Source organism: Cryphonectria parasitica (genome assembly GCF_011745365.1).
Source record: "Cryphonectria parasitica EP155 unplaced genomic scaffold M406scaffold_1, whole genome shotgun sequence".
Lineage (NCBI taxonomy): Eukaryota > Fungi > Ascomycota > Sordariomycetes > Diaporthales > Cryphonectriaceae > Cryphonectria > Cryphonectria parasitica.
In genome coordinates this window covers 1,612,299-1,626,152 of record NW_024468909.1, presented here as the reverse complement: position 1 = coordinate 1,626,152, position 13,854 = coordinate 1,612,299, and the positions used below count along the sequence as shown (strand labels likewise).

At 53.5% G+C, this 13,854-nt stretch overlaps 2 protein-coding genes across 2 annotated transcripts; both read left to right on the top strand.

Moving 5' to 3' along the window:
* Positions 1–808: 808 nt before the first annotated feature.
* On the top strand, positions 809–1,869 carry M406DRAFT_270867 (uncharacterized protein; the record flags this gene model as incomplete). The annotated part of the gene is made up of 2 exons (XM_040918093.1): positions 809–1,153; positions 1,252–1,869. The coding sequence occupies exons 1-2, from the start codon at positions 1,100–1,102 to the stop codon at positions 1,867–1,869; spliced, it is 672 nt and encodes a 223-aa protein (XP_040780835.1). The 5' UTR covers positions 809–1,099.
* A 9,430-nt stretch (positions 1,870–11,299) lies between these two features.
* Positions 11,300–11,956, top strand: M406DRAFT_248501 (uncharacterized protein; the record flags this gene model as incomplete). Its single annotated transcript, XM_040916535.1, has 1 exon — positions 11,300–11,956. One exon carries the CDS (start codon positions 11,300–11,302, stop codon positions 11,954–11,956), a length of 657 nt encoding a protein of 218 aa, XP_040780834.1.
* Between the last annotated feature and the right edge of the window lie 1,898 nt (positions 11,957–13,854).

Below are 13,854 nucleotides of genomic sequence, written 5' to 3'. Positions count from 1 at the left end.
CCTTGGTATTTTTATTGCCGGTCTGCCGCCTCCCGTCGGCTTCGAGGACTCGCCGTGCACGGCACTTCACTTCATCTGGTTTCTATCCACAGGAGCGGTCAAAACCCGGCTCTCTCTCTCTCTCTTTCTTTTGCCCTCTCTTGTTCTACCTATCTACCTTCACCCCCACAGGTGATCACCCCTTCCAACATCGCTTGCCACGAGCGTGTGGCCCGTTCATCTTTTCGGAAGAAATAGACGAACGTACATAATATAATCTTTACCAAGGAGACTGCGAGGCCTGTGCTGCGGCCTATACTGCCAAAGGGAAAAGATCTGCGACCGCCGATATTGACGATCGCTGACAAGCACGCCGCGATCAGCATCAACGGGACGATCCCCCTCCCCACCGGTCCACCGTCTCTCTCGTTGCACACATGTTGCATATTAATAGTGTTACTGCCTCATTATAATCATGGCCTCCTTCAAGCCTCTCGGTCACCGTCGTCTACCTGCCGTAACGGGCGTGGTCACAACCCCTCTCAAATCTTGTGCAGCAACAGCAACAGCGCACCACAGACCACGGACACGATGGGCAAGGACATTGGCCATTGCGTTGTCGTTCGCGGCCGTGGCCGTGGCATACCAGGTCGACGAGCTCCCGGAGCCCACAGCTGTTGCAGATCTCCAGCTGGCCGCTCTTGACGGAGTTCCGCAGCCGACGCCGACGTCAGATCCTATACCTGCGGCGGCAGAGGTGGAGAAGATGGCGGAGGAAGGAGTAGAAGAGGCAGCAGAGCTTTTGATCGACACGCGGATACGGGTGAAGAATGAGGGCGTGTGGACGGTGCTTCAACCGGAAGAGCATGAGCTGAGGAGGCGGGAGACCGTCTCCTCGACGTTCAAAATCCCGGTATCGACCGAGTCGTCCACGACCCTGAAGACCTCGGCAACGAGCGAGGCGAGCTCGAAATCAGAGACCTCGACCAAGACGTCAGCCTCGTCGACGTCTACCTCCACCTCCACCGCGACCGTCTCGACAAGCCCGCTACCGAGCTTTTTTGACGGTGGGCTGTCGAGCTCTTACGTCTCCTCGACCTGCCCGACCTTTATCGACAACATGATCGCGGCTGATGAGTTTCAGGCCTGTTACCCCATCTCGCTGCTGCTTCAGGTGAGTGCAGACCCCAACTCCTGGGTCGCATGTTGCTCCTTTTAAAAATTTTTTTTTTTTTAAAAAATCCCCCCACATACTAACCACCCAACTGCCAGGGCTCTACTTCGTTCTTCGCCGCTGAGGAGTCCCTCGTCACTATCTCTACAGTCCTGGACCACGCCTGTGCAGCCAATGTCACCAGCTGCGCGACGTACCTAGCGGATGTGGCCACAAACCTGACCAAGACCGAGAACTGCGGGGATGACTACGACGGCGGCACCTCGACCGTGGTAGATGCCTACATGGGCCTGGTCGCCTACCAGGTCGTGTACAGCGCGACCTGTCTCAAGAACGACGACACCTCTGCCTACTGCTTTGGCGACGCTGTTACCAACTCGACTGACCCTACCGAGACGTACTTTTATTTCCTGCCTCTCAACTCAACGCTGCCCGGCAGCACCGTCCCCAACTGCGGAAGCTGCCTGCAGGACACCATGAGCATATACCACGTCGCCACCGCCAACAGGAAACAGCCCATCGCCAACACCTACGTGAGCGCCGCTCAGGATGTCGATGTCATTTGTGGCCCGACCTTTGCCAACACCACCCTGGCCGAGGCCATGACTACCAGCGGGGCTTTCTCAGCACTACGCCAAGGGTCGTGGTCGTCATCGTCGCCGTGGTTGTTGATCGTTACGACGTCTGCGGTTTTGGCCATGAGTTGGCTAATGTAAAAGTTTTCGCATTGAGAGACGAAATCCTCCTCCTGATGCAATGCCCCCCGGGATATGAGACTCCCTCTTTCTCCATTCTTTTCTTCTTCCTCATTGGCTGCCAAGCTAAAACAAACTTACGACTATACACCATCTATCTATTGCACTCGCGGTCACAGAAGCATCACTGTTCTGTTTTCTTGTTTAATTTTTCGTTCTTTCCCTCCTTTGGTTTTAGATACCCTCTCGCGATGGACTGTTTTCCTCCGCCCACAACCTTTTCCTTTCAAAGAAGTCGGCACACGACTGTCTCACTCAAACTTTTCTGGGCTGGCGTTCTCAAGGGATTCCGGAGGCTTTATACCACAAGCAAAAGCAAGGCTTGGATGATTTTTTCATGTCCTCTCCCTTTTCTTTCCTCTCTATATTCTTCTAGGGCAGCAAGATTTTGCTGAAGTGGGCGCTTGGTGTTTGGCCAGGGACAGTTGGGCAATGCTGGCTAAATGGGCCGACCAAGCCCTGGGAATGTGATAAGGCTTTCGAGGATTATTTTGGGGCGGACATATTTTTTCACTGCTGATGATCTCTGTAAAGGTATATTTATGATATACATCGTATAAATAGTATTTGATAATTATCTCACAAAGCCTCAAAGGTGTAGAAATATGCGAAGAAGGTGATGCCTGTTCTCTAGACGGACCTCTTACCACACACACACATACACACACACACACTCTCTCTCTCTCTCTTTGTGTGTCCCTCCTGAAAATGGAGATTGGTCGTTGCTTCTTGGTTGTCTTCACGTTGAGCAGGATAGCAAGATAGAACTTGAAGTCTGTTTTTCTCTGTCCAAATATGCGTCGTGGGTATATACCAGGTACGTAGCACACGCTTGGCTGGGATAGATACCGAGGCACCAAAATCTCGCCCTTGGACCAGTCTCTCAGCCATAAACTCCGACGAGTGTTCTGCCCATGAACGCTCTCCCATCACCGCCGCACCAGGAACCCCTTTCTCGCACCACTGACACCTCCTGTCCTCCCGCGGGCCAGCAGCATGTCCCTCGCATTCCGACTGTACTTGCCGCCCTTGGGCGCAAGCTTCCCATCGCCCTGCTTCTTCATCACGCGGTACACTGCGTCCCCGAGGCGCTGATCCACCGGACGTCGGGCCTCCGACCTCGTCACCTGGCGGGCGGCGGTATTAAACTTGATTTTCCTGGGACGCGAGGCGGCGGCGTTGTCGTCGTCGTCGTCGTCGTCGTCGTCGTCGGCTTCAGAGTCCGAGGCCAGGAACTCGTCCGGCAGCACAGCGGGCAGGTTCGTGCGCCTGTCGAGGCGCTTGCGCGAGGAGGTGGTTGCGGTGCTGATGTCGGGTAGGCGGTGGTGACTGTGGTGGCTCTCGCCTGCTGGAGCTGGTGCGTCTGCTTGTGTTTGTGCTTGTGCTTGGGCTCGGGCGGCGGTGGCTTGCTGCTTTGTCTTCCTGCGCTCCTCGGTCTGCTTCTTGAGCCTCGCGTCGCGCTCCTGTCTTCTGCGCCGCAGCTCCTCCTGCTGCTGCTCTGCGGCTCGCGCGGCGGCCTCTGCGGACTTGGCAGCCTGGGCTGCTGACGTGGAGGTAGAGACGGCTTCGGGCGCCTCGTCGTCGCTGTCCTCTTCTGCCTCCTCTTCTCGTCCCTCTTCCTCTGCCTTCCCACCGGCTAGCCGCGCGTCGAGAGCGTTCCGTGCCGACCCCTCTAACGGCGTATAGAATTCGCTCGGGCCCTTGCCGCCATCATCATCATCGCCGTCGTCATCGTCGAATCGGATATGTTTCCCAGTCGCAGGCGCGGAGATGGGGATTTCTGCCTGGATGTCGCTGCGCTTTAGGGACGACTTCTTCCCTGCAGAAGATGTAAAAGTCGCCTCGGTGGTGTGACTGGCCACTCTGGGCTTCTTGCTCTTCTTGCTGCTACTGCTTGCTGGGGCTGACGTGAGCCCGTCTTGAGGGGCCTTGCGCTTGGGTGTGCGGGCTGAGGGGGTTGCCGTTACTGCTTCTGTGTCGGACTCTGCGTCTGCCTCTGGGGTGTTTTTGTCATCGTGTTCGAGGGCTGGTTCTTCGACTGGGAGGGTCACGGCAGGTGGAGCGGACTTGGGCGTTGTGACCTTGGACTTTGACTTGGGCGTCGTCGAAACGGCTTGCTTGGAACTCGGGGTCGAGGTTGCAGATCTGGTACCCTTGGCCATAGTTTTTGTGCGTGGCTGAGTCCTTTTCGTGGTCCCCTGTGGTCTTTGTGGAAAAGAATGATAGAGATTGTTGCGAGCAATTGGATGGAAGAATGTTCGTTGATTATCAAGGCGAGAAAGCAGCACTATCCTGCCTCACAAAAATTTGTACTGGCTGTTGTTGATGTTGATGAAAATCTGAACTTTTTTGTTATCGATATGAACGGGGGGTCCCCCGGATGACTAAGTGCAGTAAGTCTGAGCAGGGTTCAAGGTTCATACTTGGTCAGCCTCGTTGGACCTCCTCCTTCTTTCAACGTCGCGGACCTCAGACACGGTTTTAGTTGGAGGCGCATACAATTTTGTGATAACATAAAGCTTTACTTTTTCAGACTTGACTCGATCTATTTTTCATGTTGGCAAACTGTTTTCAACCTCGTGACAACCACCATTCAGAATCCAAGATCCTCCGGGCTTTGGAGCGTGTCTTGTCGTCAACATTGTAGGGTTACAACAACGTGGCTGACCAACTTTGAGATTCTTCGTCACACCTGTCACAGCATGAAAGATACTAGTTAAGGGTACCTTGATTGATAGCTCGGATCACGTTGTACGTGAAAAGGGGTGAACGGGCGTGGTAGTACAGAGTAGCCGTCGCATGTGGGAGGAAAAGCGAGGTTGCATCCGGATGCTATGTGAGCTTTGCATCTCAGGACTGGAAGGTCAGGCTGTGCCGATTACCTTGGCGGACGGTCTGCCAGCTAGTTGGGCATTTGGCGCTCTGTACAATCAACAGAAACAGAAACAGGGCGCTGTAGCCAGAGGAGTGGTGACTTGGGGAGTCGTAGGTCGGGTAAATGATATGCCTATTCTCGAAAATTACGTTCTACGAGCGGAAAGCAAAAGGTCTGGGAGGCTTGAACACGTCAAAGGGCAGTAAATACACTTTGACTACTCCCTCGGATGATGAGGTGGCTTATCTCCTTGTGAGTCTGGTTCATCCAGGCTCTGGCCACCATTCGGTCCCAGATGACATTCACATTTGCTATCAGGGCCCTCTCTCCCTTTCCAGGTCTTGTTGCATTCCAATTTTTCCCCTTTCATCCGCCTCGCGTTCTTAAATTGGGTACACCAGATATGCTTCGCCTGTCGCGGGAAACAGGATGTATTATCAACGCACCACAAAATTGCAATGTCCCGATTCGGCCATTTTCAACCCCGTATGTCAGCCAAGGCTGTGGGATCAATGCATTTCTGAAAACTCTCGGCTGGGCAAGAGACTATTGCGATAGTTTGGGGTTACTAGAGTTGGCCCATCGCCCAAAAGAAAAGTCTCTGGGATCCATCAACAGATGAGCTTTGGCTGAATGTCAATTTGAATACGGCTGATCTGTCTCATTTATAGTCCATGGACACCTTTCTAGTCAATGTGATCAGCAAAGCAGAGCTCATGGTTTTCTTCCATTCATTCTCCTAATGTGGTTCAGTCTGTATTAAATTGATCTCATTATGCTTAATCACTCAACCACCACCCCCCTGCGGCCGGGTATTTGATGACCGGCAGGCTTTGATCGCCAAGATTCGACATGGCTCTTCGGCTGGACATGCTCCAGATGAAAGATGAAGGTGGAGTGGAAATATCCAGAAGTACATGGGACTTTCCAGGTTCGCCTGGCCAGTACATATGCTCCGTACCAAGCGAGTGAAGCCCACAGACCACACCTCCTCTCCGGGGATTGACCCCGTTCGTCTTCCAAGGTTGTACTGCCTCGGCCAACTTTGTCTGCTCAAAAAGCTCCGACTGGTCCACCCAGGTGTTCCATCGAATGGACAGGTCTACATTTAAGTGGCGTTGAGCGGGGACACGACCGGCACATTCGGCACACGATCCACATTGCGAAGTATTGTGGCTTGGATCGAACTTACCCAGGACGGTGAATGAGGGCGAGTTGAGTGATACTTCGGGACTCTGCCGAGAGTGTGTCACACGAGAAATGACTGGATACACAACAAATGACCTTTTCCTTCCCCTAGGGGTAGGAAGGTCTTGCACCGTAATGTACAGCAAAACGGATCACGATTGCTATCACATTTGACAGCCGAGGCGCGGCGGGCGAGGCCGCTAGGCGAGACCGCATTTGTGGTGCCAGCGCAGCCGTGCGTTTACCCACGACAGACAAGAAGTGTTATTGATGGATGGCAGCAGCAAGCATCAAGAACAAGGGGTACTGCGCCCACCCTTCCGCCCCCCCCCCCCTTCTGAACACCTACAGAATTGCTGGTAGGGGTGGGAACATTGTTACCGTGCTGCGGGTACGAAGAAAAGCCTAAATGGTGATGAAATAATATAGTACGTAGCAAGTATGTACTTTGCGTATGTGTGGTGCAGAATCCAAGGTGGTTGTTCCCGCCAATAGTTCCATCATTATGGCCGAATGCCACCCTCTCAACCTCGGTTCAGGAGAAAGGTGGCCTGATGCATAAAAGCACTTATGAATAATACCTACATAGAAGTAGAGCCCTGCTGGACCACCAAGGCGCGGTGGATAGGTCACAGTGGGTAGTCGTCTGGCTGGCTGGCGGGCGGGCGAACACAGGGGGCAGAACTTTGATGAGTCAGTCTGATGGCAACTTGGAAAGGGCTGGAACAGTAATGAGTGTCGGTGCAGGGTCATGGCCTGGTCAGGGTGACCATTCCATCTTCCTGGAGAAGACTTTCGAATAAGACAACAACAACAACAAGAAGAAGAAGAAGAAGAAGGGCAGAATGTGTCAGGGAGGTGCGATTAAGCAGTTGGCCCAAGCTCCTCACTGAGGGGACGGCCCCACTTGCCGCCAGTGGGCCCATCTCGTCTGGAGAAAAGGAATTGGTGCCATTGCACCTTGTTGCTTCTCTTTTCAGAAGGAACATTTGGTGCTGCCCTAGCCTCATTCAAGGTTGGGCAGCCCCTGTCTTGAGAAAGTCACTTTAGACGACCTGGAACTTTTGTTTTTTCTTCTTTTTCTTTCTTTTTCTTGTGCACGTTCATCCCAGAGCCCAAGCCCTTCATTTCCTCACCGCTCACTCTATGAACCTGGAAGAAACTGATACCCCCTCCTTTATATATTTCCTGAATTCTGCATGCTTACAAAGAAAATGCAAGACCGATGCAGACAGTTATCAGAGCCCCGGTCCTCTTGAAGCGGAACACCAGATGTACTCCTGGCCGCCTCACGGAAAAGCCATTTTGGGATTCAAAGGCCACCAGAGAGGCTGACTTCAGGACTCATCGTCATGGACTCGCTCATCAGCACATTCTCATGGATGGTGTGTGGATGCTCTGCCACTGAAGTAACCCGGCTTACGTCTTGACATTGGATGGTTCACACTGGAAACCCAGATATCTGGAACTATTACCATCACGGACTTCCTGGCCCATGCAACCATATCTGTCACTGCAGCGTAGCATCACAGCTGCAAGTTTGCCTAATCATGAAGGGGGCACATAGAATACTACGTACTGCACCTGACCTCCTTACGAGGCTCAGACTAGGCTCGCCTCCTATTTCACTACTCGTGAGTGCACTCTCACCGAGTCCTACAGCCCTCAACCTTGGAACCAGGGTTCATCATTTTCTCTCTTTATGATGAAACAGAGGGACGAGTGGGGAAACAGGGTCGGCTGCAAGAACAGTCCCCCGGCCCTACTACGTCCTCGGATCGTGTTGAGGAGCAACGCAATAGGGCGCCTCACATCAAGGCTCACCCCCCTCCAACCTACAGATTGCCAACTGCACAAGACGTGTTCCCGCCGGATCTGGTCTCCAGTACCGGTGTGCTTAGCGACGGGATGCAGCTTGTCATCATATTGCACCTCCCATGGGCCATGAGGTGGTGTTATGGAGCAACGATCTGCGTGGTCTAACTCGGCCCATTGGCCCTTTTCGAACATTCTATCAACCTGATCTACGGACACGACCACCTTCAAGCTGCAAGATACTGCAACATGGTTGCCATCTCATCACAGCACTGGAAGCATCCACGCATCGTACCCAGCAGTCATGCCGCACACCATCAGCTCTTGAACACAACCAGGGCCCCCTACCCCTGGGGACCGACCCTAGATGCCGGCACAGGTTTTCCATTACCGTGTCTGATGTTTCCTGGTAACCCAGGAATGAGGACTGCACAGACTACATAAGTTACGTATCCATTCGTACCCCATGCAGTGAGTTACTTCCGAGTTACAACACCTTTCATGTCGCTGTCCATGTATGAAAGGCTAACGTGGGGCGAGCATAAATGAAAGGTGCTCACAAAGCTTCTACAGCAACGAGCCCCCCCCCCCCCTTCCCGACATGTCTACACGGCATAAGAGTTGAGCTATAAGCGCCGCAATGTGAGATGTCTCTGGATAGTTTCGAACAAAGTGCGTTTTCATGGCGAAAAGCAAGAAACAAATCCTCGAACAGGGCTATCCATGGCGGTCATCAAAGGGCTTTAAGGAATGCTGAGAGGCTGAAGATGGCGCGAAGTAATGGCATCCCCTGATAAAAGCCGGGGGCTCGGACCGTGTGGCCCAGCCCAATCTGACACATCCAGCCTTTGACTTCGCCAGCCGGGCCAGGCAGATACTTATTCATCTATGGTTATTGTCCCATGGGACAGACCATGGGGCGGTATCCGTGTCCGATCTCGAAGGACGACGGCCCCATCTGGCCGAGATAAATGGACGTAGCCAGGTCACCTGTGACAGTCGCAGGACAATCTTTTCAGAAAAAGGCGGCACGCCGACCGCCATTACTGCCACTGATGTCACTTAATTGGCTAAGGTGCCGCCCGAGGGATCCCACGCTGCTCAGCTTTGATTTGCCCGGACCCTGTGCCGTGAATCGACCGATCACCCGGTTGTCGAGGCTTCCTGGGTTTCTACAAGATTCGAAGACGCCAAATCCCTCCACGATGGGGGGTTGCAGCTCAGACATGTAGGAAAGCAAGGTCTAACCCGCTGGTAGTCCCGGTCCCACTGGACGCTGCATACATTTGAAGGAGAAATGGGGTGGGGAGGGTGGATTTTCAGTGCATATGCATGCATACGGCCACTGCCCTATCAATGGTAACCTGGATCCTAGTAACAGACCCGTTGCCGGGCTTTCTCGCTCACATTCAAAGCACAGCAGGTACTTTGGGGGTAGCCTCGCGCACATAAATCCTGGTACTTGGAACTTAGCCCGACTGCAAGCTCCTACAGGTGGCGTGTGCTGCACGGCACCCCTGCCCTGCCCGCCTTTTCCCACTGCACATGCTGCACCTGCACGGCTTGGGAGAGGCAGAGATGAGCAGCCAACGCATCGCCGGCCGCAGTCGCTTTCCCATCTGACCAATACACCCCAACCTGCAGGAGATGCTGCTGCTGGGTCGACGGAGAGGCATGCCGCTGTCGAGCCACCTCTCTGGGTGTGCAGTCTTCTTGGCCTCCAACCCATTGTTTCATGCTCAGTACATGTTCAGAGGGGATGGGATCTTCCCACAACGGTACAAAACCAGGTGGTCGCCTGTGCAGGACTTCTCAGAATGCTACTAATCACATCACTGATGAGATCCCTTATAGCACATACAGCATGTCCTCCCGGGCTGGTACGCCACTGCACGCCGCTCATCTGGGATGCCGCCTCATCACAAACACTTGCGGTGGTACCCTGCGTGAGCCTGGGGGCTTATCGGCAGAGGACGCCATCAATGATCAGAATCAACATCGCCTGTTCCGGTACCAGCTGCATTTCCCTCCTCACCCCCCCTCCTCTCTCTTTACGCAAGCCAATCTCCCTGCGTATATCCTCCTTCGCCATAGCTGTCGCAGGACTATTCGTCTCTCGGGTTCAAAAGGGCTGACCAGGCCTCCTTCACCGAGTCAACCCTTTTCATGTCGACGACAGCTGCTTCATTTCTCTTTGACATCTGCGTCCTCCCGCTTTCCCCCTGCGAGGACGCGGCCTGTACATACCGCTGAGGGCCAGGGAATTGACATAGGAGGATATCTGCTCTTTGGGCAAGTCACTCGAAGCGGCTATATGCAGACTGCCCTTTACCTAATACCAACCCCTGTTTTCTTGTCCACCCACGCCGACGTTTTACTTTTTCGACACATAATTCCGCGAGTGTACCCAGGGCTGTATCATGATCTAGACCCCCAAGACACAGCAAGACGCGGCGGGAAAGGGTCACACACAGTGACTCGCGTCTGGCGCTACGTGTGCCCTCAATGTATGGACCCCACGCCGGCGTCTTCCTCCATCGCTTAGAGTTGCTGGATTTTGCGTCAACGGCTCTCTCCGGCGCGGATATTTCATCGTCCCAGATCCCAGGACCACTTAGTGGTACCACAACACACAATCTCGGAATCAGCATGATGGGAGCTATGGCCAGACCTTGGAGCCAATGGCACCACGATCCGGTCGAGGAGCCTGACCAGAGCTCTTCTTACCCAGGCTTCAGAGCAGGTGCAGGCGAGCAGCGGGCTCCTCAGCTATATACGCCGCCGAACCTCCCCGCGAGGCTGCCTTTACCCCAACCTACATTATCGTATCTGCCCCGGAGAGAGTCGGCGCAGAGCAGCAGCCATGGAACCACGCCCTCCCCTCTCGAGCGACCGTCGCCGACCGGCCCCCTCGCTTTTGGTGACCCCCACCATGTTGCTGCTGGGACATCGCGAGGCCCGTATCACGACTACTGGAATCCGCCGTCTCAGGCGACTGTTTCTGCTGTGAACGGCAGCAGAAGCAGTGAAGCCGACCCGTCCCATCATCCTGCTATGTACGGCAGGGGCTATGCGGACTCACCTCACCCTGCTGCTGTGTATAGCAGAAATGATGCGGACTTGTCGTCTCGTCCTGCTGCATACGGCAGAAGCGACACGAGCTCATCTCAACTCTTGAGACCTACACATGCAAATGAGATTCTGTCAACAACAGGTCACTACGGCTCCATGAGGACCCCTCCACTGGCGAACTTGCCAGGAAGCCAGCCAAACACCTATTGCCCAGCGCCTCCGAGTTCCAATCAAACTCGATCACCTGAGGATTCGCGGCTCAGCAGTCCGTCAGAATCCGCCTTCGTGCCCCGGCCCCAAGAACCTCGCAGCAATATGGCCGTGCAGTCACTGCTCAACAATGAGACTATTTCGGCAAAGGCAGCAGGCAAGGCACCAATGCCACCTGTGCCAACGGTGCCAACGGTGCCCACGATGCCAGCGATGCTCACGATGCCCACGATGGCCGCGACAAACCCACCACCTATGGAATACCGTGTTATCCTACGACAGCAGCCCGTCAGCGCCCGGTCTTGTGGATTCGGCGACAGGGACCGAAGAGTCATCGACCCACCGCCCATCGTACAATTGTTCATCACAGGCCCCAGTCTCTCACATTATGAGATGAGGCAGAGATTGAGGAACCCATTAAACATCATCCACTGCTCCATATGGAGCGAGGATGGTACCCAGGACCTGTCGGGAATGCCTGAGGAATATACGCGCCAGAAGCGACTGATGGGCAACCTGGTGGCCTCCCCATTTGTGGGTTACGACGAACATGACCAAGAGGGCTGCTTTTTCTGTTTCCCGGACGTTTCGTGCAGGACGTCCGGTCGGTATCGACTCAAGTTCAGCCTCGTCGCCCTCAATCCGCGGCCACAGACCAAGTCGCCCGTCAAGGTTGAGGTACTATCGGATGTGTTCCAGACGTTCAATGCCAAGGAATTCCCCGGCATGTCAGAGTCGACTCCTCTGGCCAAAGCTCTTCGGGAACAGGGCTGCAACATCCCGACCAAGAAAGGCAACGACGGGAGGGACTGGAGGAGGAAAGACAGCGGAGACTATTCGGACGAGGGCGGAACTTCCCGCAGGAAGCGGACGAGAACCAGCCAGTGACATATATCCTTTCAGACTCTTTGTCCTTCTCCTACCTGAAGGCTGAGCGGCCCACGCTCCAGGGTGTTGTTGCTCCCGGGGTCCTTTCCCGAAGTTGACCACCGGATTCTTCACACGTTTCTTTTCTTACCTGAAGCATCGGGTTTCGACGCTCATTTACGATATCTCATCCGGCTTTTCTCTTCATACCATATCACACATTGTGTCTCAAGTCTTCATGAACTCAGCTCATCAGTGGTACGACATGGCGTTATATATAATTTTCTTCCCGTCTTTCCTTTTTTTCCTTTTCTTCTCTTCGGGATTTAGGCGGCATCATATCACACGAGACGGAGATATTGGCTTCATATCTAAAAAGCAGGAGGGTCAGGTTGAAATGGAAACAAGGCTAAAGAAGCAGCAACAAATCGACGGCGCTAAAATATATGGTTCGTACAATGATGAAATGACAAGGGCGTTGAGACAGTGGAACAAAAGTTTATACTTTGAGAAGAGTGATGCCCATATATATATATATATATCTGGACAGCGGATCTCATATCGACGGCCACCGGTAAGATTTCTGGAAGAGCTGCAACAATGGAGGGGAGAAAAAAAATCCCTTCGCTCGCATATCAGTTGAGTGGCTTGGGAATTCCCCTCAGCGGGATATGAGACATGAGGTTCGGGCATGACTTTCACGCAAATGGCGCAACGTAATCAGCTCTCTCCTTTTTTCCTAAGCCCTTTTATCAATAGATGGGAACGAATTCTGTTTTTTCCCCTCTTAACTTTCTCTCTAGTAAGTTGTTTGGTCTTGCGCGTGTTGGACTTTGAAAGAAAAAATAAAGCGAATGCTAAACTCCAGAGAACTATCGAGGACGCCTGCCCTCCGTCATCATAGATGGCCGACACTGTGCCTCGAAAACCTAGAGGGCATATGCAACAGCAAACCCAGGGAAGAGACTCGGATTCGACGCCAGTATGGGATACGCCTGATGAGCGCAGTCTATGCATTCAGGTCTAGATCGACCTCAAACCAAGGGCAAAAGCCCGTGATGAAACAATACAACCAATTCATGCTCTTCTCGTTAACGATGAGCACAGCATTTCCGCCCCGCCCCGTCCCGTCCTTTGACAGTCTCAGAGCTTTGACTCTACTGCCTGCCTCCCCACATGGCCCATTTCCCTTTCCTTTCCTTCTCTTTCTTTAGCTCCTCTTCGGTTCGAAAGCTGAGATTGTCGTCCTCCCCCCGCCTAGCCTCCCTAGCCTCGACCGAACGCCTCCTCGAGTGGCCGTCCCAGCACGGGTAATATATTGAGCAGCAGAGCCTATCGATACCTAATCCGGGTGAAATCACGCCCTATTGAAGATACTATTACTCGAAAAACCAGGGAAAATGACGTCCATTTGCATTAAACAGCTCTGCACCCCCTCTTGCCGTTGGCAGGCAGCGAGGTCGCCCAGCTCGCCGATGTCTCACTTCTTGGCTCCCATATCGACTGATGTCGGGGGGTGTGGGGGAAATAGAGACCGCTCTTCTCACACACACTCTCTCTCTGCCGCTTGTGATTAGTCACAAAAGGGAGATGAAGCATGCATAAAATGGCTAAATTATCTTCGAATGCAGGTATGACGATCAGAATATCAACCTGTAGTCGTAGAGGGGGGGGACCAAGCTTGCTTCTGTTTTTGTTCCCCCCCCCCCCCTCTCTTCTCCCCCTTGGTTTACCAGAACACTGAACGTAACAAAGACGGGTGAACTTGCAAAGAAAAAAACCAGACGACTTTCTTCGAGTCTACACCCCCCTTCACGAAAAAAGAAAAAAGAAAAAGAAGAAAACCAAGCAAGCAGAGTCCGAGTGGTTACTCAGGGAGCGGTCCCTAGTCACGCGCCTTTTCCCCTGTCCAGGTTTCT